This window comes from Drosophila subpulchrella, chromosome 3R, assembly GCF_014743375.2.
Source record: "Drosophila subpulchrella strain 33 F10 #4 breed RU33 chromosome 3R, RU_Dsub_v1.1 Primary Assembly, whole genome shotgun sequence".
NCBI lineage: Eukaryota > Metazoa > Arthropoda > Insecta > Diptera > Drosophilidae > Drosophila > Drosophila subpulchrella.
This window is the reverse complement of record NC_050609.1, coordinates 12,341,264-12,360,608: the sequence shown is the minus strand read 5'-3', so window position 1 is coordinate 12,360,608 and position 19,345 is coordinate 12,341,264. Positions and strand designations below refer to the sequence as shown.

Genomic DNA, 19,345 nt, shown 5'->3' with positions numbered 1-19,345 from the left:
GGATGGCAATTGATGCATAATAGGATCAAAACTACCTCAAATTACCTGCAAAAGACATGATGAAATCAATAAACTTTATTTTTCTACTCTGGGTTTTTTTTTTTTAAAAGTTCGTTACAAAAAGTTTATCTTATTTTGAAACATTCAAAATATTGTAATTTTTATTCAGTAATTAAATATTTTTAATTTGTAAGGCTCTTATTTAAAACTAGAACTTGTATTCATAACGAACAGTAACTCATCCTGGAAGCTGGGACATCCACTTGGATCCCACTTTGAACTGCGCCAATCGCCACAAAAGCAGCCAGAGGAGTGGAAACACGTGGACCACCGCAAACTCAGCGAATCTGGTGAGGATTTCCCTCCAGGGACCCACGCTGATGACCCTATGCAAAAGCACCAGTGACATGGCACTGCTCATGAGCAGCAGCCTCACAAAGATTTGGCGCTCGTGCGAGGCCAGATTTCTGTAGTTTCCCGCCAGGATGCAGAGTACAAGCAACCAGGGAAGGAGCAACTTCATTACCATAACCAGGGCATAGGTCAGTGATGAATATCCAAAGCAGGTTTCGTGCAGGATATCCAAGAAGTCATCGAAAGCAGGGAAGCTACCAATGACGAAGAGCGAGTACCAGCTGTACACCAATATATAATGGGCAGCTCTCTTCGGTCCAATGCTTTCGTTCCTCTCCAGCTTCATACGCAAAGCCAGTTGCAGTTCCATGGCCAGCATTTGGATGACCACCGATTCGTAGGAGGTGCAGGTGAGGGTGTAAAGGGTGCTCAGGTTGAAAAAGACCAGCTCGCTGGCCTGTAGACTTCGGCGATTCCAAATGGCCAGATAGACCAAATATACCCAGGACACCAAATAAGTGATCCAGGAATGCCAGCCGACCAGGATGTATTCGCAGGCAACAAGGAGAACGAAGATATTGCTCAGCCAGGTAAGGAGATTTAGGTACACACCACAGGCCAAGGGACGTAGAACTGTTAGCAGGATGCTAAACATGAGAGCTTGGGGTTGCGAGCAACCCAGCGATTCTGGTAGTGCAGATACACCGGTGAGTCCAAGGAGCAGCAGTAGCCACAGGTAGAACTGCAGTCCCCGTTTCCGGAAGGCTTTTCTGTTGTTATAGCCTGCGAATCCCAAGTATCCCACTGCCAGAATGTAACGTCTGTAAAAGGCACCCAAGCAAATAACTATTAACAAAGCGGAGGAAATCAAACTCTTCCGGCACACCATTTTGGGTCTCTCGCTCACAATCTTAAGGGTCACCTTCCAGTAGAGAGAAGGTGTTAGCAGGACTGCCTGCACCATCAAGGGAATCCTTTCGAGCATCATAAAAATCACCAACAGACCAGTAAACAATCGGTGAAATCCTCTGACGAAAACTAATTTTTTTGAAAAGTTTACCTCTTGAATATCCATTTGGTTCTTGCTCTTTCTTCCAACCGACAGATGACAACGCAGGCAATATATCCAACCGATTTCAGCAAAGCTCACTGCTATAACTAAAACTTTTCTATAGTAATTTTTGAAATAGTCCATTCCCTTGACCAGCACGGGCATAAAGTTGCAGCTATATTCCAAAAGAGCCTTGAAGCGATGCTGCTCCTTAAGACCCAAAGAGTCCTTTAGGAAGCTATCCATCATCTGGAAGTTAAGCCAGAAGGCCGGAATTCGCTTGGGATGATGTTCCCTTAGCCGACGAGCCTGAGCCAGGAGCTGCTTGGCGTTGGTCAACATGGCATTAGCCTCATAGCGCAGACTGGCATTCAGCATTCCCTTGGGCAGCATTCCACGACTGTTGACTGGAGGTGGGATTCCCAGCAGGGCACTCATAAGAGCTGTGATGTGAGGAGGATTAAGGACATGCAGGGGCAGCCTATAACCCGTATCATTGGCCGAAAAGCTACGTCCTGGCATGGATTTTATATGAGCAACTCCAGAGCCCCAAAGAAGGAAAGGAGATTCAACTGCCAGACTGCAGTAGCCTGAAAGCAAATATTCAAAAATTATATGAATGGGTATTACTAGTTTATTACCTGTGAATTACCTTCAATCGAATGCTTACTTTGCGTTTTTGGATCCCCAAGATTGGATGTAAACAAGTAGGCCGTTCTTTGGCCGGGAAAAGATTTCTCAAAACGCTCGTAGAGCTTCCACACATTTTCTTGAATCCGCTGAAGGCTTTCGCACGATGGTTCCACTCCGGTCATATGTATAAAGAATACGACTCCAGTGGAGTTCAGAAACTGACGGGACTCACCGAATAGAAAACTTTTAACTGACCGACAGACGGCATCTTCCAGTTCGGAGCAGGATCTTGTAACGTCTGCATCATAGGTTTGGAGCCTCATTGGCATGGGTCTGTCGATTTTGGGAAAGCGTAAGAGTAGTTCCGCCGTGGTCCATGCAAAGCTGAGTTTAGACCGATCGAATATTGAGTCAATAGGCGCTGGACCTCGCATCCAGCCACGGGCCACCCTAGCCGCATCCTCATTAAAGCCGCAAAACAAGGAAATGTAGGGGGATATCGAGTGATATGTGGTTGTCTCCGGCCGACTTATCCCCACTAGACCCTGATGAAGAAAGATTTCCCGCAGTCGGGGTATATTTCTACACCGGTTACCCAAGAAGGTCTGAGCAGAGAGGCCGTCCCTCACAAAAACGACGAGGCGATCGGCCGGCGGAGGCTCCTTCGACGGCTCCATTTTTTGCGGTTCCAAGCTGCCCGAAGATGTCGATCGAAGGTAAATGATCACCACTGAGAGCAGCAGAAGCAGCTGGAACAGCGCAAAACTATGATATGATTCCAACATTATTTCAAATATAGTATTTTCTTCAATTCTCTATAAACTTCTTTTCACATTTACAAAGGTTGCTATGACATACAACCGGAAAGCAATGCTACAATTTCTTTTTAAATTTTCACCTTATATATTATTGTTTTAAATATACTACTTATAGAAATCGAACAAGTTTCTCTTATCAAATTAAAATTTGTTAAACTAAAAAAATATTTTATTGGGGTTTTTAGTTTTTTTAAATTTTTAAGATATTTTATGGTAAGTTTTAGTTTTAGCAAAGTTTAGTTTTAGCAAATATACTTCCACTTTCAGGAACTCAGGAACGTTTTTTTTTCGATTAAGATCTCACTTCTGAATATTTCAAAGATGAAGTTGGCGCTCTTTCAAACGTTTCTCTGGTGCTTCTATTTAGTTGTCGTCAATGTGTCGTTCCTGTTGTATCGTCGCCTCACAAATCGCTTGGTAAGAAAAATAAAAAATCTGATGGAGATGTGGAAAGCGCAGGTGGTGCTGGTGCACCTTCTGCTGATGGCGTGCCTATTGGGCATATACTATCAGCCCGGACCGCAGGATCAGCTGGAGCCGCAGAAGACTTTGCCAGAGATGGGGGTTCCCGCAGCCGCCGATCGGCTGGTGGTGTTCCTTCTCGAAGGCCTGAATGCGGATACGTTATTCTCGCCCAACTTCAGTCGGTCTTCCTACTTGCGGGATATAATCCAGCGCGAGGGTCTCGTAGGCATATCCAAAACTAGTGTTCCCACTCTGACCCGATCTGCAGAAGTGGCCCTGTTCGCCGGATTCAATGAGATGCCATCGCTACTGTTAGCTGAGAAACACGACTCAATCTTCAATCGCACCCTGTCCTCCAAAGAGGGAACTGTTCTTAAGATCTCGGACCTAGCAGATCTTCGCGTCCGCCTGCTGAATGCTGCTTGCTTGAAAAAGTTGCAGAACTCAACTAGGCTGGTGGTGTTCGTACATCTGGAAGACGTCGGTGGAGCTAGTCCTGTTGACAAGGCTTATTTGAAAAAGGTCCACAATGCCCAGCGAAACATCCGAGATGCCTATGAACTGATCGAGAACTCCTTTAACGACTATAGAACTTCTTACCTTTTAACCTCGGCCCACGGCCTTAGCATTTTGGGTGAGTATTAAATCGGGTATTATATGCATATATTCCGAAAATGGTATCATCTTGGGGTTTAGGTTCTCATGGTGGCGGTTCGGATAAAGAGAGGGATACTCCCTTCTTTCTTTGGGGAGCAGGTATCAATCACACAACCAATAATGCCACCTTAAATTTTGTGGTTGGCAATAACGTTACCATGCAGCTCCACAATTTGGAGCAGATTCAGTTGGCTCCTCTGATGTCTGCCTTGATTGGTTTGCCACCACCGGTTAATAATCTGGCCACGTTGCCATTGGGCTATTTGAAGGTATCCCGGGAATACAAGAGAAAAGCAATTCACCTAAATGCTCTGCAACTTCTGGCTCAAGCCAAGGCTGTTATAAGACGTCACGAACAGGCATTTTTAAACAGTTGGCTTCCGACAACCAAGGATCTGGATCTTCAAAGGATTGCCTACTATCAGAACCAGATGGATCGACTTATGGATATGGGATGGAGAAGCAAGGCGGTGCAGACGAGCATGCTGGCTATCAAAGTGGCTCAGAAATCCTTAAAGTATTACTATGGATATTACCACATTCCTTCGGTGGTCACGACGGTGCTGGCTCTTCTGGGCTGGCAATTCTTCCTTTTGTTGAAGCTGTCAAGGAAATCTTGGGATTCCAAGGAGAAACGCAGGGGCTTCCTCACATGGTTCACCATTGTACAGGGCTCCCTTGGACTTCTGCTGGGCGAGGTGGTCTTCCTACGGTGGGCTTCATTTTGGACGGTCATCTGCTTGGTGGTGCCCTTTGTCATCTGGACTTTGACCATTGCCGAGTTGCCCCTGAAGGGTGGCTGGATCTTCGAACCGCTCAAGCATCTAAGATGGATAATAGCCCCCGCAGCAGGAATCATTGTGGCCCTCCACTGCAGCTGTCCCTTCAGTCTGGCCTACATTATATGTGTCAGCATCTACAACCAACGTGCCTGGTTCCATCCTACGGCAAAGTTCCTGGCCTGGCTGGCGCTCGTATGCCTGCTGAGCGGATTCCTATGGTCCCAGAGGGGAATGCAGATCCTGATGACTACCAAATACCGGGTTATTCTACAGACAATCAGCATGCTGGTGGTGATTCTGCGTCCCCTTTTCCTTGGCGAGAATCACAAGTGGAAGGTGTGGTTGAGCAATGGAGGAATACTGATCGTTGGAGGAATTGGAATCTACTTAAGGGAGATGGGCAAGCCGGTTCCTTTATACATCATGGCTGCCCACTGGACGTACCTGATCTATGCCTGTGCCTCGATCCCATACTCCGGAAGTTTCTGTCCCCTATCTCGCCTACAGATGATTCGCTTTAACTTACTAACAGTTCATGCACTTCTAAGTGATTCATACACATCCCTTTTCGCCCAAGGATTAATCATTGAGTACCAAATGGGTATAGAGGTGCACGAGGAGAGCATTATAGCCGATGAGGAAGATAATGTGGATATAAGGCTGGATGGACCACTCACTCCCCCAAGGCATCTCGAGATGTCCTATCGTTTTGCAGTATCGATTCTACTGTACTTATATGTCTCACTGTTCGGAACTGGACATTGGTTGAGCAGCTTTACCTATTTGGCCAACACCGCGCGGCTTTTCCTTCCGGATTCCTGCAGCGGACCAATGCCATACCTAGTGCTCATTCATTTGCTAATACCATTGGTGATAATCCTCTCCAGCTTAAAGGCACTGAGCGCTTTTGGACGACAAGAGATGCGCTCCATTTTCTACAGTATAATGCTCATATGCAATGTCGTCGTTTTGTTCTTCGTTGTGTTTGTTCCACATCACGTTAATTGGCCCACAGTCCACCCATCCGTAATCACTGCACTTTTGGCCCAACTGACCGTAGTCCTGCTTTTGATCTGCGACACCACTGTCGCCTTTTTCTTCCGAGGTACTAAGAATATCAGACCTCCGATCCGGAGACGAAACTTCGAAGAAACCCAACTCAAGGGACAAACGGGTGACAACCCCATGTTTGCCACAAGTGAGGTCTGATCCGATAAATTATCAAAACTTCAACAAATTTGTGGTCCACATGTTCAAAATTTTGTAAAGTTTTCACTGAACTTCTACTATAAAAGTCTTACGAATTTTTGATTTTTGAAATCAAAAATCTGTATGTATTGTAAACTCGTAAGTGGTAAACTTATAATAAACCGAGGTTCTTTGAAATTGTTATTTTTATACCCGATAGTCGTAGAGTAAAAGGGTATACTAGATTCTTCGGAAAGTATTTAACAGGCAGAAGGAAGCGTTTCCGACCCCATAAAGTATATATATTCTTGATCAGGTTCACTTGCCGAGTCTATCTAGCCATGTCCATCTGTCCGTCCGGATGAACGCTGAGATCTCGAAAACTATAAAAGCTAGGCTATTGAGATTTGGCATGCAGATTCCTGAGCTTCTTACGCAGCGCAAGTTTGTTTTAGCATCGTGCCACGCCCACTTTAACGCCGACAAACCGCCCACAAACTTCAAAAAATCGTAGGTATGAACGCGGATATCTCGGAAACTATCAAAGATAGAGAATTTAGATTTCAGATTAAGATTCCGTAGCCTTGAGCGCAGCGCAAGTTTGTTACGCGAACACGCCACGCCCACTCTAACGCCCACAAACTGCACAAACCTGTGGCACCCACAATTTTTATGCTAGATAACTGTGTTGTTTTAGTATTAGTCTTGTCAATACCTATCGATTGATCCAAAAAACGTTTGCCACGCCCACTCTAACGCCCATAACGCTCAAATCTCTCTACCGCCCACATAACCATATATTGAGATCAGGGGTAGGTGGCGCATTTCAGTCGCGATTTGTTGCTTGCTTATCTCCATTTCCCTTTTGTCCCTTTAGATGAGTTTTCATTGTTTTCCTTCCTTGTTTTTATCTATTTAGTTTCGCGATGGGGTAATTTGGCGTATAATATTCCTATCTATAGGCATCTAACTAGTAAATTCTATACACTTAAAGCTTTTTCTGTATTTAAGTATTTTTATTTCAACAATGTTTATAGAAAAACAACCCAGTTTTTCTGAGACTCTGTATATTTTACCATTCGTTGGGCTGATTCTTTTTTTTTACAGTATTTCTATTAGAATTGCTTCCTATAAGTAAGTAAGGTTGGAAGGCATAATACTTAGGGTAGAAAACTAACTTAAATGCAGCTGGCTGGATTAGGTACAACATTGCAGGCGCTTACAGCCAGGAAATGAGACCTTTTTGGTAAGCAACTACCAGATCTTTAATCTACTCTGATTTAGACTTCTTTGATTCCAAATGGGCCTGTAAGATACATATAATTTAAGTAACTAAAAGGATGGATAGTAAGTGATCAATTTAGAACTCACCTTTTCGGCTACCTTGAGCAGACTGTCGAAAGTGTTCTGTCCAGTTTCCATGACCATTCCGTGGAAAATTTTCGTTTCGCAGGAGGTTAGAAGTTCGTAGGGTGAACCGAACTCTACAAGATGACCGGCATCCATGACTAGAACGCGATCCGAATCCATAATCGTGTTCAGACGATGGGCTATGGTCAGCACTGTACAATCCCGGAACTTGCTCCTAATCGTAGCCTGAATGAGGGCATCGGTTTGTGGATCCACATTGGCCGTCGCCTCGTCCATCACGAGGACGCGATTCTCCCGGAGAATTGCCCTGGCCAGGCACACCAACTGGCGCTGGCCCACGCTAAAGTTACTGCCTCCCTCGGATATCTTGCTCTGCAGTCCACTGGGAAGCTCGGCAATCAGGGGTTTCAGCTTCACCTCCTCCAACGCCTCCCACAGCTTGGCGTCCTGGTACTCCTCGAAGGGATCCAAGTTGTAACGCATGGTACCCGAGAAAAGCACTGGCTCCTGAGGTATAATCGATATCTTGCTGCGCAGGTCAAAGAGTCCCATATCAGCCGTGTCTCTTTCGTCGATGGTGATAATGCCCTCGTTGTAGGATAACCGGAAAAGGGCGTTGATCAGCGATGATTTGCCAGCTCCAGTTCGACCCACGATGCCCACTTTTTCACGTGGCAAGATACGGAAATTGAGCGCCTTGAGAACGTACTTGGCCTGCGGATCCGGGAAGTAGCGCAGGCACAGATCTTCGGCTATAATCTCACCCCTTTCGGGCCAACTCGGTGAGGGTTTCTTACCGGGGCGGGACTCAAACTCTCCTTCCGGCTCGATCTCATCGTACTCCACCACTCGCTCCACGGCGGTCATCGTGTTCTCCAGCTCCGCCGACTGGCGCATTCCCCACTGCACCATTCCCGTCATGCCCATCGCCTGGGTGATGGCCAAGCCCACTTCGCCAGAGCTTTCCGGTGGGTTTATAAAGTAGTTGAGGATGATTATCACAATGTACAAAGTGCAGAAGCAGTCCAGGTAATAACCAAAGGCGCGGTTCGTGGCCAAAAAGGTGTAGTAACCAGAGCTGTGCAAATCCTGCAGATTGTCGAATTCCGCAATAAGTTCCTTTTGAGCTCCCAAGGCTCGAATGGTTGGCAACCCCGTAATCGTGGCACTCAGGTGAGAGTATATGGGTGATCTGGCCACTGCCTCCAATCTTTTTACATCCCTCGATGTCTTCAGGTAAAACTCCCTGATGTAGTAGAAAATAATGGCCAAGGCTAATGTTAAAATGAGATAGTACGGGTTAGTGATGCAAATCACGATGATAATGCCAATTAGAGTGAGGAATATTTGCACCACATCCAGCATAACTGTTGGCAGGACCTCATCCAGCTGGCCCAGATCCTTGGAAAACCGATTAAGGATCCGTCCCGAGGGATTCGTGTTGAAGAAGTACATGGCAGCCCTTGTAATCCCTTGGTACATGGAGTTATGCAGTTGAGTGGAACTCTTCATAGCCATCTTGTAGAAGAGCATGGTGCGCATGATGGTGAAGACCACTACGGCTACATTAAGGGCGGCAAAGTAGTACATGTCTTGGGGATCCTCAGTAATGTTCTTCTGATCATAAACGTTTTTGTCCACCCTACAAAGTCAAAAAAGGGATTAATATTCTGTATCTTAGAAAGAAGAGATCCATCCTCTTGCTTACCAGTACGACAAGAAATAATCCGCTGCTGAGCACAGGATCTGAGTGGTCAGGCAGAGAAAGACCATGAAGAGTAGCATAAACCAGCTGCTACCGGCAGTCAAGTACTCCTTGTACAGGCCCAGACCGATCTTGCCCTCCACTCGCGTCTCCTGCAGCTGCAGGGAAGCCTCCTGGGCCATTGACTCCGCCATGGAGCTCAATGAGGTGAAGCTGTTGTTCCGGGTGCTCGGCTTACTGTTCTTGCTGCCCCTCCTGCTCAGCGAGGGCACATTCAAAAGGGCCAGACCCTCACCACCTGCCCCAACGTCTTCGTCAAAATCTTCATTATCCTTATTTGGCGCCGTCAGCAGTTGGGCAAAGTCCAATCCACTGCGCTTCATCGATGAATATGTGCCCTTGGCACTAATCCGACCCTTATCCATGATAACTATCAGGTCTGCCTGCTCCAGGAACTGCAGCTGGTGCGTGACCAGAATGACGAGCTCACTCCTTAAATAGCCACGCATGCACTGATCAAATAAGTGGCGCCCAACGTGGGTGTCCACAGCGCTGAGGGGATCATCTAAAAGATAGATATCAGCTCGTCGGTACACCGCTCGAGCCAAACTGATTCTGGCCTTCTGTCCGCCGGAGAGAGATGCTCCACGCTCACCCACAATCGTCTTGTCACCGAAGGGCAACAGTTCAAAATCCCTTTCCAAGGCGCACTTTTTCACCACCGTTCGATAGCGATGCTTGTCCCACTCCAAGCCGAAGAGGATATTCTGGCGCACAGTGCCCGTAAAAAGCCAAGGTTCTTGGGCGGCATAGGAATAACTGCCATTGACATTAAGGGTACCACTTTCCGCCGGCAGCTCGCCGAGCACAGCTTGGATTAAGCTGGACTTGCCCGCTCCTACGGGTCCAATTACGGCAACCAACTTTCGACGTCCCAACTGGAGATTTATGTCCTCCAAAGTGGGATCCAACGAATGGAATGGAATGGAATGGCTCTCCCAGCGGGCCTGGAACTGGCTGAACTCGATCAGATTCTCCGAAAGGCCATTGCTCTTGGGACTATCTCCATTCAGGGACTCTGCCTTTGGGGTGGGACTAATCTTCGACTTATCCCTGACTAGTGTCTCTGGACGATGCATAAAAGTCTCCAAGCGACGAACGGAAACCAGAAGCTCGGCAAACTGGGAGATGCCCTGCGGGAAAAACATGGTCACCGAGCGACGCAGTATGTTGTAGTAGGCAGTGACAAAGAAGGCCCTCTCGGCATTCAGGACATTTCCCAGCAGGACAAAGGCAATCAAACTGGTGGAGGTGAAAATGCGCGACAGGAACATGGAGAACGAGATGAGGATGCCGCGGATGTAGTTGACTTGCTTGATGCACAGCATCTCATTGAAGCGGGTCAGCTCCACCACCTTTCCGAACGGCTTCTCCCAGGCGTACATCTTGATCACCTGGATGCCCGAGATGATCTCGTTCATCATCCGGACACGTTCGTCCGTTCGCAAGGCGGTGCGCAGGCGCAGCACGCTGGTCCGCTTGCCGAGGTAGGATTGAAAGGGCAGGAAGAGAAGCATTATCGCAACCCCAAAAATGGAAGATATGCCAATCTATAAAATAATAATAAGAGAAATACATTAAACAGTTACAACTGCGGATCATAAAATTTAATTTAATTCATAAATATGCGTATCTGTTTTTATTAGCATTTCTCGCTCAAAAAAAAAAGTACTTCCCTAATCTAGTCTTCCAAAATAGTGTGCACACAAAAAGTAATTAATAATAACAACACACAATCGTTTGTTGATAGCCTGATAGCTATCTATATTTGTGAGCCGGCGGAAGGTATAACAGTTTTATTGGTAAAAAAAATTGGGATTCGGTTGCAAATATATCTTATTTTGCTAAAAGCTGACCCTTTTTTGGCTAACTGGTATTCAATCTATCCATAAATATACAAAAATTATCCCCATTGTTGTGCAGCACTTACGTATGTGACATTATAAGCTTTTTAAAAGGATGGGTCACGTTTAAAAAACTCAAAAAACTCATCGACCTGTTCGAAAGAGGATGGTTTGGGAAACGGTTTCAGGTTTCGATTAGAAACATTCTCAGATTTCCGAAAAATCCACTTACCTCAAGGTACATCAGGTAAGTGACTACGATCAGTTCCAACGGTGCTATCCACAGGTAGTGCACGTTGATCAGAACCAAATCAAAGCGTCCCACATCGTTGGACAAAAGATTGACCACCTGACCCACTGTCGTGTCGCCCAGTGCAGTTCTACTCAACCGGAGAGCCTTGCGATAGATGAGACTGCTTAGTGCTGCAATTAGGAGACGGTTATTGATGTTATCATCTATAATAAATAGAAAAACCTTACCCACGCGCATCTTCATACCCAGATGAAGAAGGCCCAACATGTAGGGATGGCCTATAAGCACACTAAATACGGAACCTGCTATGAGACCCGCTGCATATAACTGGGCCTTGGTCAGATCCGGATCATTACCGGCAAAGTAAGCCATCACTCCAAACAAGCATATGGGCTGGGTGACTCTATAGTAAAATCAACAGATGGGTTAGTATTAAATCTGATGGTGCTTGACGGATACTACTTACTTGGTTAAGAATTCCTGGACAAACAGAGACAGTCCCGTGAGGAACAACCGAAAGCCAAATACTTTCATTAGGGCACGGCCCAAACGTGGAGTCTCATTTTTGGCCACCTGTTCATCCCAGGCTGTGCACAAACGATCTCCCAGGGAGTCTGAAGATTAAAGATAACACTCGTTAAAATATGTACGTAAATATGTAATATTTAATTCAAGAAACTTACCCGATTTGTGCTCTTTGAGGGCTCGATAGAGATCCTTTTGTTCCAAATTCTTCTTCCGCCCTTTAAATAGTACGGGCATGGCAAAACTTCACATTGGAAAAGCATCACGTAGGTAGATTTTATTGGGGGTACAATTAAAACATAATTAGCGAAGATTCTCTGTTATCAGAGACTGATACTGATAATTTCTTTCTTCTCAAAAAATGAACAGACAACCGACATTCCTTGGGGCTTATCAGGAAAAAAAACAGTTGCCCGCCAATGTGGCTTTATAAAAAGAGTTTGTCACGGTCGAAATTCTCTAACGCAAATTAGAGTTGAGTTTTTCCAACTCGAATTTCATCATCATCAAATCAATAGCTCGAACGTAATGTGCATATGAGGTTAGTTTTTTCAGATTACTTGCCCTTTTTTGATTTAACAAATAAATAGCCCATAATTACACCCTAGTATACACATGTTTTTATAGCAACCGACAAATGCATCTATATTTTACGATAAGCCGACACAAATGAGCAAGTGGCAAGTTCCCAGTGATTTTTATTAATAATATTGTTTCAGTTTGGAATGACAAAGAAAAATCTATAAAGATTAAATAACTATTCGGCAAATTTGCTGAACTTCAACTAATTGTTCTATTTAAAAATGAAATCTAATCAGTAATCAGAAGCCTCTATAAATTAAACGATGTATGTTGTCAGATAGGCGTGACGTATGTGAAAGTTAAACCTTGCTGGGTGTATCCACACCTCTTCTAAAAAGCTTGTTTTTTTCGCATTTTTCACAGTTTTGATTTTTATCACTTTGGCAGTACTTATTCCACCTAGCTAGATATCACCTTTGGATATCATTGGTACTTTTGCATTTAACGTTGGTGGATTCCCCCTCAAATGATTTCCAACAGTTTAAGCTATAGCTAAGTGTCGCCTTCAATTGGAAACCAATTGATTAAATATCCAGTCAAATGCAAAAAGATTTCCTCGCCTCGACCATGCAAATTAAGCGAACCATTGAATGAAATAATCAACATGTTGTCTATTTTGTCACGCTGTCTGTTTCCCAACCCCTTGAACCCCCATTCAAGGCACAACGAAAAAATAACACCTAAATTAGTCACCAATGGGGTAAATTTTCTTATCATCAGAGCTTTAATCAAATAAAAGAAACCTCCTCTTGTACTACAATACGCTCTATTTTTGAACAAAACGTGTATTAAAATAAATTCTAAACTGGTTTCTATTTAAAGTTATGATATATGTATTATAGACGAGAGGGGGTTTCAATTTTGTTATTATTATTAAAATGTTTGTCGCCATGAATACGCTGGACTGACATTTAATTAACAAACCATAAAAATTTCTATCGGGAATACCCTAGAAAGCTACAATTTTTACCCAGTATACTCACCAGAACATGAGTGAGGAGAGGGGATTGGAGCGTTCCCGCGGATTCTCCGGCAGTTCATCGGCTTTCATCGACTGCATGCTGATTGCACTGATTGGAGTTAAATTGCACTATATAGAATGTAGCATTACAAGAGACTTGTTTGGTCACCGGTATTGTCTTTGGACTGCCGCGGTTTATTAGCACTTCTCGATCCGAGGGCGGACACGCGCTCAACACTAATATAATTAGTTTTGTATTAGCCAGATAGAAACCAGATGGAAATTGCTAGCGAAATTAAAAGATAAATCCGAATTCGATTTCTATTCGCGTTTGAAGGGAGTAAACTTTTCCACTAGCACAGTGCAGGTAAAATGGCGTGGCATTTGATTTGGTAGCGCTCTATTGGTAATGCTGGGGTACCGGTTCAAAAAGATCACTTCACTCTCAGATACTTAGTATTTTTATCTGTTACAGCCGAAACAGAATTTCGTCATTGGTTGCGTTGCGTTTTGTATGTGTTTTCATCCGTCGCACATCGGAATTATCGGGAACTTATAGAAGTACACATGGCAATACGCGCTATTCTACCCACGGTTATGTGCTCGCTCCGACGGTCCGCCTCGTTCTAATGGAGGTCTCTCCCGAGCTCCACCTTTAATACTTGCCCCACTGAGCTCTCTTTGCGCTTATTGTGTCAGGTTAAGATCGGTACGGCGCTCTTTGGAAAGATCTCCGGGGCTCTTTGTAGCTCCGCTCTGTGGACTCCATAGCGTTAAACTGCTTGCTCTATGGGGCTTCTAATGTGATGTACTATCACTCTTTCGGTATAGCTCTTCGATGCCGGCACTCTCTAGCTCTTTTTTGTGGGGGCTCTGTGATTTCATCCATCGTATGATAAGCAGGCCAACGGGTGTTTTCCTCGTTTTGCATGACACTTTGCTCTAGTAATCAGTTATAACCAATGTGTAATAATGATACGCTTTTTTATCAGACAAGCAAACATGATATTAAATTGTTGGCTCAAAAACTAGCTGTCTAGCTCTGTTGATAACTAAATGCTCGTTATACTTTGTATGTTTAAATGAAGGTAGTATAATTTGCAAATAAAGTGTCCGGAACCACAGTATCCCAATCTTTGCGATGCCAGGAAGTGTGGGATTCTTGGCTGATCTGCATATCAAACGTTATTATATTGCATACTTTCAGGCCTTCACAAATAACTAAGGGACTAAAAGTATGCTATACAAATTAAAAACATAGTTTGAAAAAATATCAAATCAAACGTTACTTTTAAAAAGACTTGAACTTTGTATATTTCCAAAAAATTGACAAAAGGACACAATTTGATTGATTTCACTAAATCGCTTTCATTTAATTTGAACATTTTTTCAAACTCTCATAAATCTCGAGTTATCTTTAATGATGGTCAATGCATTCAGAGGGGTGATTGACGACGGGGTACGGTATCCGCGATGGCTAATTGAATTAATAAGATAACGCATAGCAACAAACAAAATCGGTATGCATGTAGGTGGGTCTCCGACGGGATGGGTAGCTTGTGGAGATCGTGGGTAATCACAATATTGCATTGGATGGCCCTGAGTGAAAGGAAGTTCTCGATTAGATTACAATTCACCGCCGACTTATAAAAAGATATTCATAAGAATACTATGAACAAATTGTGTCGAAAGTTATTTATACTCATATGCACATGATCCATAGAAATGATAGTGAGATTATTAATGGTGCCACTGACCCACCGACAAATTTGGGATGAAATAATTAAAAAAATAAATGGAATTTCAGTATTTTAAGATCTAGAAAAGTTATTTATTATTTTGAGTAGTAAGTACATTTAAAAATGTAAGAATTTGGGGTTCCAAGTCTACATAATATTAAATATCTAGGGCTAATTAAGTTTCCTCTATGAATTGATTAATTTGGATTTTCCAGCTGGAGACCGATTTATCTCTACTTTAGAGAAGTCTTAAGTACTCGACAAGAAGCAAAGTTTTTCAGTATTTTGGAGACCTACATCAATTTCATTGTCACCAGACAATAAACCTCCCATTATTAAGCCGGTACCTTTGAAGCAATTAAAGCTGCAGCCAATTGATCACGCCAAGGTGCAAGAGGGGCTGGTCCTACTCAGAATTAGAATGATACTTCGGCTAGTAGCAACACGTCGGACCCATTACCCATTTATAAGGCGCGGTCAATGTGCGGATCTATAGCTACATATATTTATACGATCCGTACATGTCAATATTAATAATTTTTAGAGAGCGCCTAAAAAAGCTGTTTTATGTAAGTTCGCTTAGTGTGTGTTTGGCGCCGACATTTCGATACCTTGGCGGCTGTACTTGGTTTTGCATCTGGTAATCCGATGCTCAGCCGAAGCCATCATTAAATGTTTCCGCTTATTCTCGCAAGACAAGCATCCAAAGAATCAATCAAACAAACCAAAAGAAATTCAAAAGCCGCGCAACACCGAGCGAGATAAAGAGAGAGAGAGAAATTTACTTCGCATCTGGCAATGCCGCACCGCGAAGCGAGCGTATAAAAGAGCCGGCGCGAGGCGAAGCTTTTTATTCGCTCCGAAAACTTTCAAGTAGTGAACATCTTGTTTAAATCACCAGATTAAATCCAATCCCCAAAAATGTCTTTCGTTGGCAAGAAGTACAAGCTGGACAAGTCCGAGAACTTCGATGAGTACATGAAGGAGTTGGGTAAGTGTCCAGAACCAAAACACCAATCCGCAATGCGGTAAAAATAGATTAGAATTCCAAAAAAAAGTGCCTAAAAGAGAGGAGGGAGAGAAAAAGCCGAAAACACGCCACCGAAATCGACCGGCCGGCATTTTTCGCAATAGTGTGCAAAAAACTCGGGGGTCGTCAGGGGGATGGTAGTTTCCTCGCTTCGAATGAAAAAGTGCAGAATAGGAAACAACATATTATGAACGAATTCCATTGTTCAGATTCGCTGCACTTGAAAAGTACCCCCTAAATTCTACTGCAAATCCGCCCTTGTTTAAATCTCCTTATGTGTGTGAGATGAAAATCAATATGTAAAGAGCAGGAGCAAATAAAAAGAGATGCACAAGCTGCAAAAAAAACGTGGACATCCTCACCTCCTTTTTCAATTTTACAGTTGCGAATCCGAGTGCAAAAGGCATAAACTCCGTTAAAGCTTATCTGCTAGAGCCATAAACCCAAAAACTAATTAAGTGTGGGGTCTGAACTTTGCTCCCCTTTTTGAGTCACTTCTGTCTGTTTTCCATGGGACCCGGCCATCATCTTTATGTAATTAGCTTTTGCGACAGGTGTCGTATAATATTTGTGTACTAGATTTTGGGGGAAAGTTTCTCACTGAACTTTGTACTGGACTACAAGCTTTATAGCTGCGATCTTTTGGCCTAGCTAGTAGACTATACTAAAAACAAAGAAAGATTATTTTACTGCTTAAAATATTTCTTATAAAATGGGTGTTATACCATAAGATCGAACAATAGTTTCTGTTCCTGTCTAGACGCCTCTTGAAGGACGCGTCATGGCGATGGGATACATTTAGAAATCGGAGATGGCGCGCCGCTTTGAGGCCCGGATTCATTTACAAGACCCCCCAGTTCACCAGAACTTTTACCCTATACTTTGCGGTTTCAATTTTAATGCTAGACTTGGTCCCAGAGCCACGTACTTCTCAATTTTCAAACCCAAACAAATCCAATTGAACCTGTCGTTGGGGCCTCGCAGCAGTTATCAGCTGTCGTATATAAATGCGATAAACTATATGCCTTACATATGTGCCAATGAGCACGATAATTAGGCGCGATTACGGACTTTGCACTTTGGGCAGGCAGCCCTATCATAGACCACAGTTCGCAATTGCAGCCCGGTCTAATCTATTCAAGGTTCTCCTGTCATATACGATGCATATAAATCGATCTCTGGTACAGTTGCTGGGTTCCCATGAGTGGGAACTTGGAAACTTATCGCGCGACGTCAGTTGACACTTGACTCGATGTGACTTGACAAAAGTACAAGCTTGTGGTGGAGTATATCTGGTCCATACATAATTGAACATAATTGATTGGGCCCCCCTTGATGGCTGAACATTGTTCCAGATTCGATGTAATAAAGGTCAGATCGCATAAGAAAGTCCTACGTGCTTTTTCTCTGAAATGTGTTTCTGTATTTAGAACACAAGTAGTGATTCATGTTTTGTTTCTGTTTTCATTGCCATAATGTATCACACAATTCAAGTCCAATAAAAATAAAATGCAAGTGTTATTTGAGAAAAAAAGGGCGGAGCTGAGTCTGAATAGAAATGATTTCATATGCAAAGTATATAAGTATATATAATTATCAGAAATTATGAATACTATAAAATAGAGAATCAAATGCTAGTAATTATTTTAACACGATTGAATGATTATTTTAAATGGTAATCTTTTAATAATAGATTCACCTAATCTTTCGATTACGTTATTACCCTTGTTATTCTTTGTAACTATCAGCACTTGAACATTTTACGATTTTAAAATTGGAGTGACTGGTCATTACCCACTTGAATTACTTTATAGAACATAAATTAGTAACAAGGCACAATGTTCAAAGATAAAGTACTTAGGTATTGACCGCGAATATAGCATATACTTTGTAAATGACATGTTCACATCTATATACATACATATATGGGATGCAGCGCTGAGATAAGGTGTTGTCCCGCTCGATCTATATATAGAGGGGCTTGCCAATTGATAAGCCCGGAGGCTGCGGAGGAGACGACGACCCGCATTGTTCGTTAACCTTGAGCACGACTTTTGACGTTCCGACTGAGTCTGCAGGGAACTTCATGACTCGGCTTTATTATTTTTAATTAAATATGATATGATTTGCATTGTGACCGCTTTGGGGTCCCCAACTTTGTTGGGCTAATTCAATTATGTGCAGTCTGCTCATAATTCATCTTTCATTCCGATTTTTGATTTCTTTACTTTCCCATCCCATTAGTTTTACTGATTTCTGAACATTTTTTTTCATTCTTCCACTTGCAGGCGTTGGTCTGGTGACGCGCAAGATGGGCAACAGCCTGAGCCCCACTGTGGAGGTGACCTTGGAGGGTGATACCTACACCCTGACCACCACCTCCACCTTCAAGACGTCGGCCATCAGCTTCAAGCTGGGCGATGAGTTCGACGAGGAGACCCTGGACGGACGCAAAGTCAAGAGCATCATCACCCTGGATGGCAACAAGCTGACGCAGGAACAGAAGGGCGACAAGCCCACCACCATCGTCCGCGAGTTCAACGACGATGAGCTGATCACCGTAAGAACATTCTATTGCCTATATCATCACCACCCTCACCTAACTTATCCACTCCCTCCGCCACAGACCCTCACCATCGGAGCCGTGAAGTGCGTGCGCGTCTACAAGGCCGTCTAAGAGATCGGCAGCTGTCCACGACTGATCTATAACTATAACCAAACGACTACATGCATTGCAACTAACTCAGATAGCCACTATTGTTATTGACTAACAGTGAACTAAACTAAACCAAAAGGAACTGCACGCTCAGCATTATGTTAATTTATAATCGCACCCGTACACCCGCATTCGGTGTAGGTGAGATAGAGATTACCCCTCTCTCTAGGGGGACCAATTTCCAAACGCATTTGAATAAACTACAACACTGAAGTGCTTTAAAATTTCTGGTCTTTGTTTTACTCAGCACTTTGAGTTTGATATAAGGGGGTTTTAAAGGTTTTACACGTACGAGGTGCTTAGCCGCACCAATCAAAATTATGTTAATGTTTATTTTTATACTTGTAAATTCTTCGTATTCCCAACCATCCCCCTGATTGTCCACTTGTGAGTATACAAATCGAGTGTTCTTATTATCTTCATGAAAAGTAAGGTAGTAAGGTAGCTAGTGAAATAGCAATACAGTTCGGAGTGATCATAGTAATATTTTTGTTTGCTAGTTTAAATAAATTTAGCTAACATATGGATGTAGGGTTATAATACATAAACTACATCGATAAACATTAACTTAGTACAAGTATAATAACATTAGTTTAAAGCCAGTGTGTTCT

General features: G+C 43.4%; 4 protein-coding genes across 5 annotated transcripts; 2 read left to right on the top strand and 2 right to left on the bottom strand.

Moving 5' to 3' along the window:
* Positions 1 to 108: 108 nt before the first annotated feature.
* LOC119562977 (GPI ethanolamine phosphate transferase 1) lies at positions 109 to 2,865 on the bottom strand. Of its 2 annotated transcripts, none has more exons than XM_037876153.1 (2): positions 2,058 to 2,865; positions 109 to 1,995 (listed from the first exon to the last, which is right to left on the bottom strand). In XM_037876153.1, the coding sequence occupies exons 1-2, from the start codon at positions 2,821 to 2,823 to the stop codon at positions 239 to 241; spliced, it is 2,523 nt and encodes an 840-aa protein (XP_037732081.1). In that variant the 5' UTR covers positions 2,824 to 2,865; the 3' UTR covers positions 109 to 238. The 2 variants fall into 2 exon arrangements, with proteins under 2 accessions (XP_037732081.1, XP_037732082.1); XM_037876154.1 differs by having other exon boundaries at positions 2,076 to 2,865.
* Positions 2,866 to 3,171: 306 nt separating this feature from the next.
* LOC119554962 (GPI ethanolamine phosphate transferase 1) lies at positions 3,172 to 6,080 on the top strand. The gene is made up of 2 exons (XM_037866092.1): positions 3,172 to 3,955; positions 4,018 to 6,080. The coding sequence occupies exons 1-2, from the start codon at positions 3,178 to 3,180 to the stop codon at positions 5,967 to 5,969; spliced, it is 2,730 nt and encodes a 909-aa protein (XP_037722020.1). The 5' UTR covers positions 3,172 to 3,177; the 3' UTR covers positions 5,970 to 6,080.
* A 918-nt stretch (positions 6,081 to 6,998) lies between these two features.
* Positions 6,999 to 13,894, bottom strand: LOC119556769 (probable multidrug resistance-associated protein lethal(2)03659). The gene is made up of 8 exons (XM_037869198.1): positions 13,272 to 13,894; positions 11,865 to 11,950; positions 11,648 to 11,795; positions 11,409 to 11,584; positions 11,161 to 11,351; positions 9,028 to 10,634; positions 7,320 to 8,961; positions 6,999 to 7,254 (listed from the first exon to the last, which is right to left on the bottom strand). The coding sequence occupies exons 1-8, from the start codon at positions 13,346 to 13,348 to the stop codon at positions 7,219 to 7,221; spliced, it is 3,963 nt and encodes a 1,320-aa protein (XP_037725126.1). The 5' UTR covers positions 13,349 to 13,894; the 3' UTR covers positions 6,999 to 7,218.
* Positions 13,895 to 15,909: 2,015 nt separating this feature from the next.
* On the top strand, positions 15,910 to 18,958 carry LOC119548253 (fatty acid-binding protein, muscle). The gene is made up of 3 exons (XM_037855400.1): positions 15,910 to 15,979; positions 18,307 to 18,578; positions 18,645 to 18,958. Exons 1-3 carry the CDS (start codon positions 15,910 to 15,912, stop codon positions 18,693 to 18,695), a joined length of 393 nt encoding a protein of 130 aa, XP_037711328.1. The 3' UTR covers positions 18,696 to 18,958.
* The last annotated feature ends 387 nt before the right edge of the window (positions 18,959 to 19,345 follow it).